We start from the raw sequence: 16,462 nt of genomic DNA on the forward strand, positions 1-16,462 counted from the left end.
CTTAGAGACGACGACACCATCAAAAAACCCACTAGAAAATTTCTTCCATGGTAGTAAAGAAATTTCATTCTTCTTATTTATATTTTCTTATTCTCTTTATATATTTGATTCTAATTATATTAATAGAGGACAAAGTTAAACCATTTCGGCCAAGGTAAATTTGGACCTTTTACCTTTCTTGAAAGAGAAAATTGCTTTATCCAATTATATCTGTACAAACAAGGAAAAACCCAAAAATTGACACAAGCGGAAATGGGCTTAAACACATCGCAGCAAATGAAAGAAGAAAAACAGAGAACTGGGGCGTGTAGCATAGGAGGGAGGAGCTGCTTTACTCCTGGTGGGTCGAGACAATGATAAGACGAGTGCAAGGAGGAATTTTGTCGGAAGGGTTTACAGATTAGGATGCAAGTTGCGCCTGTCTTCCACCAAAAATGTCTTCAAATTGCCTTGGAAATTATTTGGCGTTCGCCGTCCCCAACTCAAATTCTCACCCTTTTCCTTGCCATTGCAATACCTATTTCTTCTATTCTAAATTTATTATACGCCCAGAGCAAGTCTGTCATCTCCACTGCCGCAAGTTGAGTTTTGCGCCAGCACTTGTACCGCTGGCAGCTGCTAGGTCTTCCTCTTCTAACGGTAACGGAACCGAAGACGGGGAAGAATGTGAAGGACGAGGAGTCGCTGAAGCTAGGGAGGCAGTCAGCTATTATCTTGAAGAACTTGGCGTTTCTAAGGAGGAATCCGTGGAAATAGCCCTTAACTCACCTAAGTACGTTAGCATGTTGGTAGATAGCGTGCGTGACCTGGATGAGTTTTCCTTATGGAATTCCTGGAGCACTGCTGACGCTGATGAAGAAAAACCATATCTTACACGCCCACTGTCATCTTTCAAGAGGAAGGTCTACATGATGGCAAAGCAAAAGGGTGATAAGGGCATGCTTCCCTTCTTGGAGAGCATTGGCCTCACTCTCTCTTCGGCGACCCACTTAGCTCGCTATCTTTCCTCTAATTCTCTACCTAGCCTTATCAATAAAGTTAGTAATACAACTACTGTAGAGTGCATATATGTGGAATTATTGGTTTATTTCTATGATGGAAGTGCTTTGTATTTCTTTCTTCATTAATTTTTTTTTCAAAATCTTGGTTGACAGTTGCTTGGTGCGAATTTCCATTTTAGTTCACTTGATTTTGTTTTCCTTACTATCCTGCACTGCTCTGTCCTGTTTTTCTTTTGTTTAATCGGAATAGTACATGTAATATTAATTAGCAGAAGCCTTTTTAATAATGTAAAAAGTTGATATGCTATTCATCTTTCCTAGTGTTGTGTCATTCTATGACAATCCCTTGAGCTCAGTGGGAAAATCATGGATCATGGTCATCTCTGTACATTGAACATATCACAGGAGAATGAAAACTCTTGATTTTATTTGATAGATAAGAAAGTGATATACTCGATGGAATGCTTTCAAAAATTGCTAAGATTGGCATGTAGTTATTGATGAAAATATTTAAATTGCCTTTATAAGTTCCATTCAAGCCATGGTTAAGTCAGTTAAAAAGGCTAGCGAGTGGGGATAAATTCGTCTCTTTCTTCAGATAAGATGTTTGGACCCTTTTTTAGTTCTTTCTTACCTGTCCTGATCCCTCTTCCACTTGCTCACAGGTTAAGTATGTGAAGGAAATATTCTTCGCAAACAGTGATGATGGAGGACTTATTGCTAGAAATGCCCGGCAAATGATGATGCACTTGTCCATCAGTATTGATGAGGATGTCCAGCAGACTTTGTCATTTTTTGAGAAGGTCAGTTGCCTCCTTGAATCAGGATGATTGATGAAGCTTATTTTACTGTGCCTGTCCTGACATTTGTGGTACTGATTTCTGTTCACTTTATTGAGCTGCACCTACCCTAAAGTTTGTGGCACTAAAATCTATTACATCTATATCATCCCTCATATTATCCCTTTTAATTACTATTTTTCCTAAATGGCAAAGTTTCTCATCGGCAGGTCCTTCAAGTAACTTATGGTCAACCCCTACTTTATATAATCGTAGCGTTTATATGACTGCTTCTCTACAACAAGTTCCAACTAATCTTAACATATTACTCTAACATCCAATCATTCTCTCACTCTCCACCATAGTCATTTAAGTCAACTAAAACGAGTCAGAATAATAATTCCTGCTAGAAACTGCATAATGGTATTGTATTTTTTGTAGATTCAAGCAAGGCGCGGAGGTTTGCATTTGTTAGGTTCTCAAGATGCATCTTTCCGACATCTTATTGAATCATTTCCACGACTTCTATTGCTACCTAAGGAGAGTCATATGAAGCGTCTGATGGAATTTCTTGATGATATTGGAGTGGCGGAAGGATGTAAGAGACAAATTTTCCTTTTGTTTCCGCCTATTATTTTCTATGACATTGAAAAGGATGTTAGACCAAGATTGCAGGCAATCCTTAAGGTATCAGCTTATTCATTAATATTTGATCTTATTAGTTTTCCCTTCTGTACATGTCTCCAACTCATGTGCAAGTTTGATGACTCAGTTATCACATAAATGTGATTGCAATAGTTTCGATGGACTGCTCTTAATATTACTAGTATGACAGACAAAGGTCATTTAGATCTCTCTCTCTCTCTCTCTCTCTCTGTGGAAGTTCTGCACCGAAGCGTGTTGGTAAAGATGTACTTGTAGATGATTTTGAAAGCATATTATCAATTTGCCTAGATATTTTGCGACAGTTTTCAGTCTGAACTGATATGGGCAAACATGAACATAACTCTGCTGAGGAGAACTGAATCATAGTCTTGGAGTTTAGTAGAAATGTTACTGTAGGACTGAAATAATTTGCGTTCTCTCTCTCTCTCTCTCTCTCTCTCTCTCTTTCCTTTTTTTTTTTTTGATAAGTAATCTACATACTTTCTAAGTCCATTTGTTTACTTGTGAATAAGTTGGACAATCTAGGAGTATTCATTTCTAGGCTGGTGTGATTGTTATCTATTCATTTCTAGGATGGTATGGAGGGCAAAGATTTTGGGCAGATGTTGCTGAAATATCCGTGGATTCTTTCAAAGAGCATTCTGCAAAACCACGAGGACATCCTGATTTTCTTTGATGATGAAAAGGTATTAATCCTAATTATACTATTTCGCACATGATGCCAAGTTTCTCATTTGAGCACTTAGTTTTTGCTATGAAATGTCTCTGGTTGATTCTAGTGGGTTTTATGTGTAAAGTCATTGCAATATTCTAGGAGTCCCTTGTATATCTGCATTTAATTGCCTAGAGCTGTGGTCTCTAATTCAGTGGCGGATCATGGTACGAGCAGTGGGTTTGATAAAACCCACAATTTCCGATCCGACCCTGTGTTTATAAGCGAAAGACCGCTATATATAGACTGCATATCAGTTTTGCGACCCACATTTTCAACCAAGTAGCAGGTTCGACCCTATTTTGGGCTGCTCCTGCTGCTGCATCACTGTATGCCTTGTATGCCAGTAAGTTAAAGCGTAATATAGTTGTCACTTTGCTATTATTGGTTTTGCGCAGGTGCCAAAAACTAGTGTAGCTCAGGCAATCAAAAGCTGCCCGCTGCTTTTGGGATTGTCAGTTAACAAGCTGAAATTGGTGGTGGAACAGTTCCGTAACTTTGGCATTAGAAATCAGAAGTTGGGTAAGGTAATTGCTACAAGTCCACAGCTACTACTGCAAAAGCCTCAGGAATTCCATCAGGTGAGAGTCAAAATTATGGTGTTTGCCTAACAAATTACTTACATAAGTACAAATGTATGCAAGATTGTACTGATTGACATGGGAGCTTCAACATGATATTTTCAAATTATTTGGCGACGGTAGTTGTACAACCTCATCAGCATCTTCATTTTAGTAAATCTTCATAATACAAGATTTGTAAAGACTTCTTTTCCCTTTCAAAAATAATCTTCACAAATCTTGTATTGAATAATAGATGATTAAACAGTTTGGCCCGCATGGCTTAGTTCAAGTGGTAAAGGTTGAGGGACCTCTAACTTAGGTCACAGGTAAGCCCTGCCCTGTGCAAACTGAGCCTGGTATTTAAGTGGAGAAGGGTAAAGGGCCAGGCCCATTGTCCCCAAGTTTCGAAGGCTATGGTTGATCTTAAGGGTTAGCCCTAGACAGATTTCTCGGTGATCCAAAAAAAAGATGATAACACAATTATTTGGTTTTAAAAGCATCACATTCCTGATTGAAGGTCCATCATAAGTGATATTGATCTTGGAATTGACTTCAAATTTGTTAGGTCTGTAAGTTAGTCATTAGTTTAAACATGTGGAGATGAGAAAATTTCCCATATATGGAAAAGGCCACATCAATTTGCTCCTTTTTGTTTCTCATCAATTTTTTTGGGCTCCTTTTTTTTATTTCTGAAGTGAAAAGATATCCCTACTTATATAGATGATTAGAGGCTCTCTATACAGGGGAACTTTAGATTCTTGTGGTATTGCTTGTCTTTAAGGTATGAGGCATCCCACTTTATGTCAGCAAAATATATTTCTTTTGAAACAAAAGCAGCAACAACAACAACAAACCAGTGTAATTCCACAAGTGGACCCCGGGGAGGATAGAGTGTATGCAAACCTTACCCCTACCTTGTAAGGGTAGATATACTGTTTTCGATAGACCCTCGGCTAAAGGAAAATGAGAAAGAATTAATAGCAATAACAACAAGCTAATAGATAGTAACACGATCATAGACCAGCCGAAGCGAAAGGAACAAGAAGGAAAAACCGAAACACCAGGTAATAAAAGAGAACGAAGCATAAGAAAATACAGAGCAATATTAATACAAGTATGGAAAGAAATTAGCTCCACTACCAACTATACTTCTACCCTAATCTTCGATCTCCACACCCTCCTATTAAGGGTCATGTCCTCGGTAAGCTGAAGCTGCACCATATCCTGCTTAATCACCTCCGCCCAATACCTTTTCGGTCTATCTGTCCCTCTCCTCCTATCCTTCAGGGCTGGCCTCTCATCTCCTTACTGGGCAGTTGCATCCCTCCCTTTCACATGCCCGAACCATCTTAACCTCATTTTCCGCATCTTATCCTCCACGAGAGCCATTCTCACTTATCCCGAATAACTTCATTCCTGATCTCACCTTTCCTGGTATGTCCATACATCCATCTCAGTATTCTTATTTCTGCCACTTTCATCTTCTGGACCTGGGATTTCTTGACTTCCCAACAGTCTGCTTCATACAACATAGTCGGTATAACCACCACTCTATAGTACTTACAAGTCTTGGCTGTACATTCTTGTCGTATAAAACAGCCTCTGTTTCATCCATCCCACTCCAATTTGATGCATGACATCATCATCAATCTCCCCATTATCTTGGATTATTGACCCAAGGTACTTGAAACTCGCTCTCATCGGGATGATTTATGAATCAAGCCGCATCCGCTTCTTGAGACACACCTGAACTTGCACTCCAAGTACTCTATTTTGGTTCTGCTCAACTTAAAACCTTTTGACTCCAAGGTGTCTCCAAACCTCCTGTCTCGCGTTAACATTACCTCGCGTCTCCTCAATCAGTACTATGTCATCAGCAAATAACATGCACCACAACACCTCCCCTTGAATGTGACACGTCAAAATGTCCATCGCCAAGGCAAATAAAAAACCTTGGTGCAACCCCATCACAACTGGGAAGTGTTCTGAGTCCTCGCTTACCATCCTAACCCTAGACTTAGCTCCATCATATATGTCTTTAATCACTCTAGTGTATGCTACCGAAACACTTTTAGTCTCCAAACACCTCCATAGGACCTCCCTCGGGACTCTATCATTTGCTTTTTTCTAGGTCAATGAACACCATATGTAGGTCCCTCTTCTCCTCTCTATATCGCTTCACCAATCTCCTAATAAGGTGAATGGCTTCCGTAGTCGATCAACTCCGGCGTTAATCCAAACTAGTTCTCGAAAAGAGACACTCCTCCTCACCTTTGTTTTCACCATATTTCCCCAAACTTTCATGGTATGGCTTAGCAGCTTAATACCCCTCTAGTTGTTGTAGTCAGTGTTTTAAAAAGCATTTTCGGGGCGAGCTCCGGAGCAAACCTTGGGGCGAGGCGCACCAAAAATGCCCCGAGGCGATGGTGTGGGGTGAAAGTCTCAAGAGGCATACGCCCAGCAATTCGGGACGTACGCCCGGGCATTCTGGGCGTTTTGTAGTGAGGCGTAAGCCCCAGAAATTTTTTCAAATTAAAACAAAATTTGTTGAATAAGTCCTTTCATATAATACCCAAATTCTCAAAAGTCAGCTTGTAATTACTCAAAAGTTTTAAAAAGGAACTGAAATATTAAATTTAAAAGTCAAGACCTTTTTTATTGATAGAAGCTCTAATTTATGTTATTATTCCCAATTCTTTATCTTGTCCGCTAGTCTGTTACTATCTCTTAAAAGCAATAAATAGTCAATTTTTTTTTGGCAAATACAAAGAGAACTTCATTCTCGTTCATAGCACCAAGTTCAAAGTTCAAATTGCAGGTTAGTAATTTTTTTTATTCCTTCACGTAAAATACTTTATTCTTTTCAATTCAAGTCACTTGTGCTTGTAAGTAGCATATAATGGATTGTTTTGACTAGCTTTTTGTGGGGATGGAGAACATCTATATATATTGTTCACATATTTATAGTTTTCTTCAATTTTTATGCAATTTTACCTATTTATAAATACTTACTGTAATTATATTATTTTATAAAATATTAAAAATTAAATACCCATGGGGCTTACGCCCCGTGTCTCAAGGCTTACGTCTCACTGAGGCATATGTAAAACGCTTTGCATTACGCCCACGCCTTTTAAAACAGTTGCAGTTTTGAATGTCACCTTTGTTCTTGTACAACAGAATCATCGTACTCCACCTACACTCCTCGGGCATTTTCTTTGTCTTAAAAATGACATTAGACAACCCAGTGAGCCACTCCAAGCCTTCCCTACTCGCCTAGCACAATGTCCCTATCCCCTCCTTCGTTCAAGAGTTTATGAAATAAGTCTTGCCATCTTCTTCTAATAAGTGCCTCAGTCACCAATACATTGTTGTCCTCATCTTTGATGCACTTCACTTGGTCCAAGTTGTTGGTCTTCCTTTCTCTCACCTTGACAAACCTTTACAGCTTTATATCCCTGCCTTTGATCCCCAGTTCTTCATACAAACGTTCAAAGCTACAGTCTTTGCCGTTGTAACCGCTAACTTCGCCCCCTTCTTTGCCTTCTTATACCCCTCCCTATTAGTCCTCTTCTCCTCCTCGTCGTTGCTCTCCATCAGTTTCACATACGCTACTTTCTTGGCTTTCACCTTACCTTGGACCTCTCCATTTTACCACCAGTCCCCTTCATGACCTCCCGAGTAGCCTTTTGAGACCCCTAACACCTCTTTAGCAGCTTCTTGAATGCAGCTTGCCGTTGTAGACCACATACCTCTCGTATCCCCATGACTCCTCCAGGCCCCTATTGCCAGCAACCTCTCCTTAACTCCTGAGCTTTGACCTTAGTCAAGGCTCCCCAATTGATCTTAGGTTGACCATACGCCGCTCTCTTCTTCCTCTTGCCTTTGATCTCTAAGTCCATAACCAAGAGCCTATATTATTCTCGCTCGGGATAACCTTGCAATCTGTGCATAAACCTCTATCACACTTCCTGAAGAGTAGGTAATTAATTTGGGTTTTGGCCACCATACTCTAGGACCAAGTGTTCCTCCTTCTGAAAATTCGAGTTTGCTATCACCAATTCAAATGCTTTAGTGAAATCCAACATCGAAGTTCCTCCTTCGTTTCTATCCCCGAAATCGAAGCCGCCATGCACGTCGTCATATCCCTTAGCTGCCATCTCGATGTGGCAATTGAAATCTCCTCCTATGAACAACTTTCAATGTGTGGAATACCACACACAACCTCGTCAAGGTCCTCCCAAAAGTGACTCTTGGTCTCCTTGTCCAAGCCCGCTTGAGGTACGTAGGTCGTAGGCACTAACAACGTTAACAGTAAGCCCTCTAACAACTAGCTTAATAGTCATCATTACGTCGTTCACCCTCCTAACCTCTACCACTTGCACTCTGAGATCTTTATCAACCAAAATACCTACCACGTTCTTGCCCTTCACGCTTCCTGAATACCATAGTCTCCTGAACACAAGGTAAATAGGACAACAGAAGCAAATGACACAGTATGTAATAACAAAGATCTAGGAATACGAAAAGATAAGAATTGTGCCAATACTACCTGAAAGAATGACACACCGTGTGATAACAAGAAACTTGGAATAGGAAAATATAGGACTAGTACTAATACTGCTGGTGACACTAGGAGAAACTCTCGACTACATGTCACCCGCAACCCTAATTCTCGATCTCCACACCTTCCCATCAAGGGTCATGTCCTCGGTAAGCTAAAGTAGTGTCATATCCTGCCTCTTTCCCCAGCTCTTCTTTGGCCTCCCTCTACACCTCTTAACCTCTCATACCTCCTAGTAGTGGCATAAGTGTCTTTCCTCTTCACATGCTCGAGCTATCTCAGCCCCGATTGCCGCAATTTGTCTTCCACAAGAGCCGCACCCATCTTGTCCCTAATAACTTCATTCCTAATCTTATCTTTCCTGGTATGCCCACACATTCATCTCAACATCCTCATTTCTGCTACTTTCATCTTTTGAACATGAGACTTCTTGACTGACTAACAGTCGGCTCCATATAGCATAGTCGGTCTAACTATCACATTGTAGAACTTGCGCTTGAGTCTTGGTGGTACATTCCTATCACACAAAACACCATATGCGAGCCTCCATTTCATCCATCCCACCCTGATACGATGAGTAACATCCTCGTCAATCTCCCCATTACCTTGTATTACAGTCCCAAGATATTAAATATCTCTCTTGGGGATGATTTGTGTATCAAGCTTCACGTCCGCTAATGTTTCTTGCTCCATAACACGGATCTTGCACTCCAAGTATTCTGTTTTCATCCGACTCAACTTGAAACTTTTAGACTCCTGGGTCTGTCTCCACACCAATGTTGTGAAAAGCACTCGCTTCAGCGCTTAAAGCGCGAACCGAAGCGAGGCGTGCACATGGTCGCTTCTGTGTTGTGAAGCGTAGCAGGTGATATGAAGCGCGCGCTTCTGCCGAAAAAGCGAGAAGCGTGACTGAAGCAAGAAGCGACAGTAGCGAGCGCTTCACTATATTAAGTGACTGCCAACGTTAATTAAATAAAAAAACTGTCTTTTATTTAAATGTCATTTAGCAGCAGAGAAAAACAGCGACGAGGGTTCCTATTTTCAGCACTTTTCAAGTTCAAGTTCATTAAGTTCAAGCCCGGGTATGTGATTTCTTCTTCCTCCTTCTCCTCCTCCTCCTTTTTTATTTTCTTTCAAATGTTTCAGTCTCAAAATAGCAGCGAAATGCTACCAATTTTTTTTTCCTTCAGTTCTTCTTCTTCTTTCACTGTTTCAGTCTTAAAATGCAGTGAAATGCTGCCCCATTTTTTTCTTACTGCCTTCTTTTTCGTTTCAGTTCTTCTTAGTTCTTACTGCCTTTTTTTGTTTCAATATTTATTTTAATATCTTAAAAAAAATTCCGCTTCACTTCAAAAAAAAAGCGAGCACTTTGCTTCTCACTTCACGCTTTAAGTGAAAAGGGGCTTGTTGCTTTTCCTCGCTTCACGCTCTTTACAATACTGCTCCACACCTCCTGCCTAGAATTAACCCTGCAACACGTGTCGTCAATCAACACTATGTTATCTGCAAATAACATATACCATGGCACCTCCCCTTGGATGTGTCGCGTCAGCACATCCATCGCAAGAGCAAATAAAAATGGGCTAAGAGCTGATCCTTGGTGCAATCCCATCATCACTAGAAAATAATCCGAGTCTCCTCCTATAGTCCTCACCCTAGTCTTAGCTTCGTCATACATATCACTCTAATCTATGCTACCTGAACTCCGCTAACCTCCAAACATCTCCATAGAACCTCCCTTGAGACTTTGTCGTAGGCTTTTTTTAGGTCAATTAACACCGTATGCAAGTAGAAATAAACTAAAATAGGCAGAGAGTAGAAATAAACTAAATAGACTAAAACACAAGGATAGTCTAATACTCAAAGGCACTAATACAAGTACACTAAATAGACTAAAACACAGGTATTGTCTAATACTCAAACGCACTAATACAAGTACACGTAAAAAAGTGTTGCGCTAAAACTAGAGGTCAAACAGGTAAATCAGCCAGACAAAAGCAAAGGCAAGGTACAGATAAGGGATTGCCTATGCTATAACTACAACTAATATAAAGGTGACAGCAGAGGTATGCAAATCGGGTAGACTACATGAATCGATAATAATGATCAGGCAAGCAAGTATGCACAAACGAAACAACAAATACTAAAGCCGGAAGGATAAAACCTGGTGGAGACGGAGGTGCCAAGACGCTGCAGCCACACCTTGAGGAGGAAGTGAAAATAACCCGACTGGCCAGAGGGACTGTTCCGCGTCAAAACTGACTGAAAGAGGGGTTGTTCAGGTCGCTCTGAAGCTACAACCATCAGAGGGAAACCCACACACTGGAAAACTGTATGAACAACACGTGCCGGAGCGTGACTGGATCTCCGCCGGGAAATTGTCAAGTTCGCCGGGACTCCTCCGCTGTTAACTCACACACACATATGCAGAGAGCGAGGGAGAGAGAGAAATAGAGAAGAGACGGGAGCAGAGGTACCGGCAGCGACGCAGTCGGAGCTACTTTGCCGGACCCCGACCAGCAAGGGGGGAAGAACAGAACGGGAAAGAGAGAAATGGAGGAGAGAGAGAAAGAAAAGAAAGAGAAAGGTAGAAAGAAGAGGAAAGAATGAGAAGGAGGGGATTTTACCGGTGCTCGCCGTTGCCAACGGTGAGGTGCAGCGGTGAAGAAGAGTTGAAGAGTCGAAGGAGAAGGAGCGCCCGTTAGCAATAGAGAGAGAGAGAGAGAGAGAGAGAGAGAGAGAGTCAACTAATTACACGAGACGAAAGCATTTCAATAAAATATGTTTACCTATTTTATTGATGATTGAAGGGTCTTTATACGGGGGATCTTGAGATTACAGGGGTATTTGTCTTTGTGGTATCCCCACTTTATGTCACTAAAATATTTCTTTTGAAGCAAAAGTGTTTCCGTAAAATATGTTTATTTCTAAGAAGAAGAAAAGGATATAGTAATCTTTCCATACCCAAGGACCATTGCAGCTTCATTACAGCAGCACCATCACTGTGGAAGATGAACTTAGGTAACCTTCTAGTAGTAACTGATTAGTCGAGCTCACACCTTAATTGGAGGCAACTTGAGAATATGACTACCCAACCTTTATCAGATTTTTTGATAAAATAACTAATTCTACTAATGAGGAAAGTTCTCGCATACAAGATGGGATACAAAAGGTAGAGGTGAGAACATGACTCTTTATGAAGACCGCCCAATTCTCTCTACTAATCTCATACAAAAGCTTGATTTCCACATACAAGATTTGGGATAAAACTAATATCTCTTGAAGGTTAAGCATTTACTGATATCCAGGTAAACCAGGTGTTGCATGTTTTAATCTTGATACGTGGTGATTCTTTGCTTGGGTTTTTACCAATTGTTTGAAAGTTTATCTATATGACATGGCTGTAAATGAATCTTTACTGAATCCTTTGTCCTGGCTATACGCATTGCTTGTTCTAGTTTGATACTTCAAATAAGTGAGTATTTCAGATATGCATTCTCTCCCTCTACATCTTGATTTTGGCATGCTTTCAGCTTCATGGAGAAAGTGAGTGAAATCGCTTGTTAATAGTTTGATAAACCTGTCAAAGTAAAAGTTTATGATGGTGCTTGAGCATCTTCTTTTGCTGATTACCGAAGAATTTACTTTGTTTTGAGTGAATGCAAGTAGTATAATTATCTCAACACCTATAATTTTCTGTTTATCGTGGGAATAATAATTCTTTATCTCCAGGTAGTGTGCTTCTTAAGGGATCTAGGTCTGGATGATGATATTATTGGTAGGATACTTGGTCGTTGTCCTGAAATTTTTGCATCGAGCATAGGGAAAACTCTTAAAAGAAAACTCAACTTCCTAATGGGTATTGGAGTTTCCAGACGTCATCTTCCCAGGATTATCAGGAAATATCCTGAGCTTTTTGTATGTGACATTGACAGAGCTTTACTTCCAAGGTAAAAGATCATATTCTCTGGTATATAATTAGGTTGTTCAAGATGCAGGTATTTGTGAAAACATAAGTAACACTTGACTGTCTGAAAATAGCCGATTTATGTCAGTTTCCAAGACTTAAAATATAATCTTTGAGAACTATTTCGTCCTCCATATGAATACTTAAATGCATTTCAAAAGGTAAGTTATAGTAACTTTTGTAGTTCATGAATATTTAAATTCTTTTATACTTCATATTGCTGATCCCGACTTGTTTGGGAATTGGGATGTAGTTGATTGATTGATTGATCCATATGAATTTTTAAATTCATTTTAGATAGAGAACTTATTCCAAGTCCAAATTAAATCTGGCACTGGGTCAAATTTACCCTCAGCGAGCAGAATAGTACTATCAATTTGGAACATTTGAAGTAGATAACAGCATCTTGCGATGCTGCAATTTCAATCTAGTTTTACATTTTGCAATCCGTATAAAAAGACAAACAGTTATTAGATAACATAGATAATATAGGCTTTTACAGCTTTTCCTGGTTTGCTAAACACAAACAAAATTCCCAGAGCAAGAATAGTACCTTGTGTTGTGACAATGCTTTTCTGATTTTCATTTTGAGCAGAGTGACGTACTTGATGCATGTTGGGCTTTCGAAGAGGGAAGTAGCACTAATGGTCTGCAGGTTTTCACCATTGCTCGGCTACAGCATAGACAAAGTTCTCAAGCCTAAGCTAGAATTTCTGATGAAATCAATGGAAAAACCAATAAGTGATGTAGTTGAATACCCGAGATATTTCAGCTACTCGTTAGAGAAGAAGATAAAACCTAGATTTTGGGTGCTCAGGGGCAGAAACATGGAATGCAGCTTGAAAAGTATGTTGGGGAAAAATGATGAAGAATTTGCTGCAGAGTTTGGAGAGAGGAATATGCTTGTTCCCCCTATTTAGCTCTGATTGGTACTTTTCTAGTGTTGTTTTAATAGTTAAGTACATGCACGAATGGGTAGATAGCTGGTGGTGCATGTGCACGAGTTACTCAGTTGATTTTTCTTGTGAATAATATCATATCACATCAGTTCAATCTCACTAGGCCTGCAGCTGGTGTTTGGGGTTCGTGTTGTAGAAGAAATCCTTTTTTGGTAATGTTGTCCCTTATGGTTTTTACAAAACAATTTTTACAAACTGGTTCATGATATTGAGGCAGCTGGTGTTTGGGGGATCACAGAAGCGAAAATCACTAGGCAGAAATATGAAATTTCGAGGGTTTGAAGCTCATATCACCAAATTTGATTTTTAGCTCGGGAGAAGGCGATTTTGGGAGGATTTTGAAGAGGAAATCAGTGGATAACGATTCCTTATCCCTTTCTAGTTGTATTCCATCAATCTAATCTTAGTTTTGTCATTTAGTTTCGAATTTGGGGTGAAAAATTGGAAGAATTGAGGAAAAGTTCCCCAACCAAGTTTTTGGGTTTTGATTGGTTTAGTTGTCGGAATTGAGTGATTTTTGGACAAGTGTTCTCGTTAGTGAATGGGTGTTCTAAATTGGTAATTTTTACCCGATTTCGAGACGTGGGCCCGGAAAGGATTTTTGGGCGTTTTTCTATTTTCTTATCTTAGCTTCGATTACTTTAGCTAAATTCATTGTTTGTAGTTATATTTACATTATGAAATTTATTTGATTAGATTTAGGCCACTCGGAGTTGGATACTCGTGGCAAGAGCGTGATTTCAAGTTGATTTTGAGCTGGTTCGAGGTAAGTGGCTTGCCTAACCTTGTGTGGGAACTCCCCTTAGGATTTTGGTACTAATTTTATATGAGTGTCGTGTACGTTAGATGACGAGTGCGTACACGTGCTAATTGGTGAAAAAACTCATTTTCCTTAAGTAAATATCTATGTTTTCTTGTAATTGAGCACTACTTGTACTTGAAGCCTCTTGTTTAGTTTAGGAAAAGCATACTTATGTGATTTAATTGTCGTACTCGCTTTAACTGCTTACTTATATTCTGTGCAGCATGTTTAGAGTAAGATTCCTGTTTATTCTCGAATAGAACTGTAGATTCTTTCTTGAGACTGTTGTGTGTTTACTTTGGGACTACGAGACGATTTCTCGGGAGATCCCCCTACATGTTTACTTTGGGACTACGGATCGGTATTCCGGGAGATCCCACTGCACGTTTACATTTGAGACTACGGGAAACACCCGAGAGATTCCCCTGTACTGGATATTTGCTTGGGGACTACCGATTGGTATTCCGGGAGTTTTCTCTGCATATTTATGATTCGGACTACGGGACGATATTTGGGGAGATCCTCTGTACATTTATGTTTGGGACGACGGGATGCTATCCTGGGAGATCCCCTATTGCTATCTCTGTGTACTGAGTATATTCTGTCTGTGATTTTACTCTTTATCGAGTGTTAGTGTTTTTAATTATACTGTCGCACTTCATACTGTTTTACCTGGTTTTATATATATATATATAACTAGTAGGGCCGTGACCTTCCTCGTCACTACCTGACCGGGATTAGGCTTGGCACTTACTAGGTACTGATGTGGTGTACTCATGTCCTTTCCTGCACATATTTTTCGTGTGTAGATCCAGGTTCTTCGGCTCAGCCATACTATCAGTGAGGCGAGGCGATTTTCAGAGATTTTGAGGTATATATGCCGTGTCCGTAGACCGAGGAATCCCTCTCTATTCTCTCTTTTAGCTATAGACCTTCTGTAATTACTTTGTTTAGACTTCTGGAGTTAGAACATTATGTATTTCCTCTAGTTTGTGATTCATGAGATTCCGGATTTTGGGAGTGTTAATATTGGTCGAGCTATTATTGTATATGCCGCTCGGTATTTTAAACTTTTCTATTATATTACATATAAATTTCTAGTTTCGTATCTATATTTCTTTTATCCGCAAATGGTTAGGCTTATCTAGTCGTAGAGACTAAGTGCCATCACGATAATTCACGGAGGGAGAACTTGGGTCGTGACATTTTCTCATTTAAAAGTACTCTTTTTTCTCACTTTATAACACCTAACTACGCTTAGAGAAAATAATATTTTCTCAATAGGACGTTATTTACTTTCTCCATAGAAAAATATTTAATTGTATTTTGATATTTTTTCAAATTTTATAAAACAAAACTAATTTTTCATGAATCACCAAAACATTACTTTTCCAGTCAAATCACTTTAATTTGAAATGAGTGAATAGCTAATTTTCAACTCTACATGTTAAGATTATTACAATGATATACAATAAATTGTATGATTTATACAGTATAGGTCTTTAGTGAAAAAGTTAAGGTTCTAATTGTAGAAGTTGGCAGAAAAAGTTTGGAGGACTATACTATAGTTAATTCCTACGGGAGAAGATATGGGACCTCACCTACGGTCCCGCACCTGCACCTTGGGCTCCGCATCTGCGGAAACTCATTAACTCTCCAGGAACCGCACCTGCGCTCCCTTCACCGCAGATGCGGTCCGCATCTGCGGTCACTAGCTATTAGTGCCCAAACCGCACCTGCGACCTCCTTCATCGCTTATGCGGGCTGCACCTGCGGGATCTTCACCACAGGTGCGAAAATACCAGAAGCAGCAACTTCAGAAAATAGCCTAAGTCCAATTCAACTTCCGTTAAGCATCCGAAACTCACCCGAGGCCCCCGGGACTTCATCCAAACATGCCAACCAATCCTAAAATATTATACGAACTTAGTCCAACCCTCAAATCACATCAAACAACGCTAAAACCATGAATCCCCTCCAATCCAAGCCTAAATAACTTGAAATTTCAAGAATCCTACAACCGATGCCGAAACCAACCAAACCAAGTCCGATTGACCCCAAATTTTGCACACAAGTCACATTCAACACTAGGAAGCTATTCCAACTTTCAGAATCGGATTCCGACCTCGATATCAAAATTTCACTATCGATCCGGAAACTTTAAAAATTTAACTTTCGGCATTTCAAGCCTAAATAAGCTACGGACCTCCAAAATATAATCCGAACATGCCCCTAAGCCCAAAATCACCCAACGGATCTAACGAAATTTATGGAATTTGCATTCCGAGGTCGTCTTCACACTACTCCAACTACGGTCCAAATTCTAAAGCTTAAGCTCTCATTGAGGGACTAAGTGTCCCAAAACACTCCGAAACTCAAAACGAATCTTCCCGATAACTCACAATAGCAACAACAAAAATGGGAAAAGCAGTTAATAGGGGATGAATGC

The 16,462-nt window shown here is 39.9% G+C and overlaps 1 protein-coding gene across 3 annotated transcripts; it reads left to right on the top strand.

Moving 5' to 3' along the window:
• The first annotated feature begins 155 nt into the window (after window positions 1–155).
• Window positions 156–15,123, top strand: LOC104230229 (transcription termination factor MTERF2, chloroplastic). 3 transcript variants are annotated; one of them, XR_011406274.1, is made up of 9 exons: window positions 156–1,037; window positions 1,667–1,804; window positions 2,222–2,467; window positions 3,019–3,132; window positions 3,557–3,739; window positions 12,018–12,235; window positions 12,848–13,181; window positions 13,908–13,977; window positions 14,823–15,028. XR_011406274.1 is itself a non-coding variant. In XM_070171251.1 (8 exons), exons 1-7 carry the CDS (start codon window positions 435–437, stop codon window positions 13,170–13,172), a joined length of 1,827 nt encoding a protein of 608 aa, XP_070027352.1. In that variant the 5' UTR covers window positions 156–434; the 3' UTR covers window positions 13,173–13,181; window positions 14,823–15,040. The 3 variants fall into 3 exon arrangements, 2 of the variants coding, with proteins under 2 accessions (XP_070027352.1, XP_009781280.1); XM_070171251.1 differs by lacking the exon at window positions 13,908–13,977 and having other exon boundaries at window positions 14,823–15,040; XM_009782978.2 differs by lacking the exons at window positions 12,848–13,181; window positions 13,908–13,977 and having other exon boundaries at window positions 158–1,037; window positions 14,823–15,123.
• Window positions 15,124–16,462: the final 1,339 nt, after the last annotated feature.

Source organism: Nicotiana sylvestris, chromosome 3 (genome assembly GCF_000393655.2).
Source record: "Nicotiana sylvestris chromosome 3, ASM39365v2, whole genome shotgun sequence".
In the NCBI taxonomy this organism is placed as follows: Eukaryota; Viridiplantae; Streptophyta; class Magnoliopsida; order Solanales; family Solanaceae; genus Nicotiana; species Nicotiana sylvestris.

Bases quoted from the DNA above. Each gene is read 5' to 3' on its own strand.
- LOC104230229 (XM_070171251.1), top strand. From the start codon at position 435: ATGTCTTCAAATTGCCTTGGAAATTATTTGGCGTTCGCCGTCCCCAAC. The intron at 2,468-3,018 runs GTATCAGCTTAT...ATTCATTTCTAG, and splicing joins GATTGCAGGCAATCCTTAAG to GATGGTATGGAGGGCAAAGA. The intron at 12,236-12,847 runs GTAAAAGATCAT...CATTTTGAGCAG, and splicing joins GACAGAGCTTTACTTCCAAG to AGTGACGTACTTGATGCATG.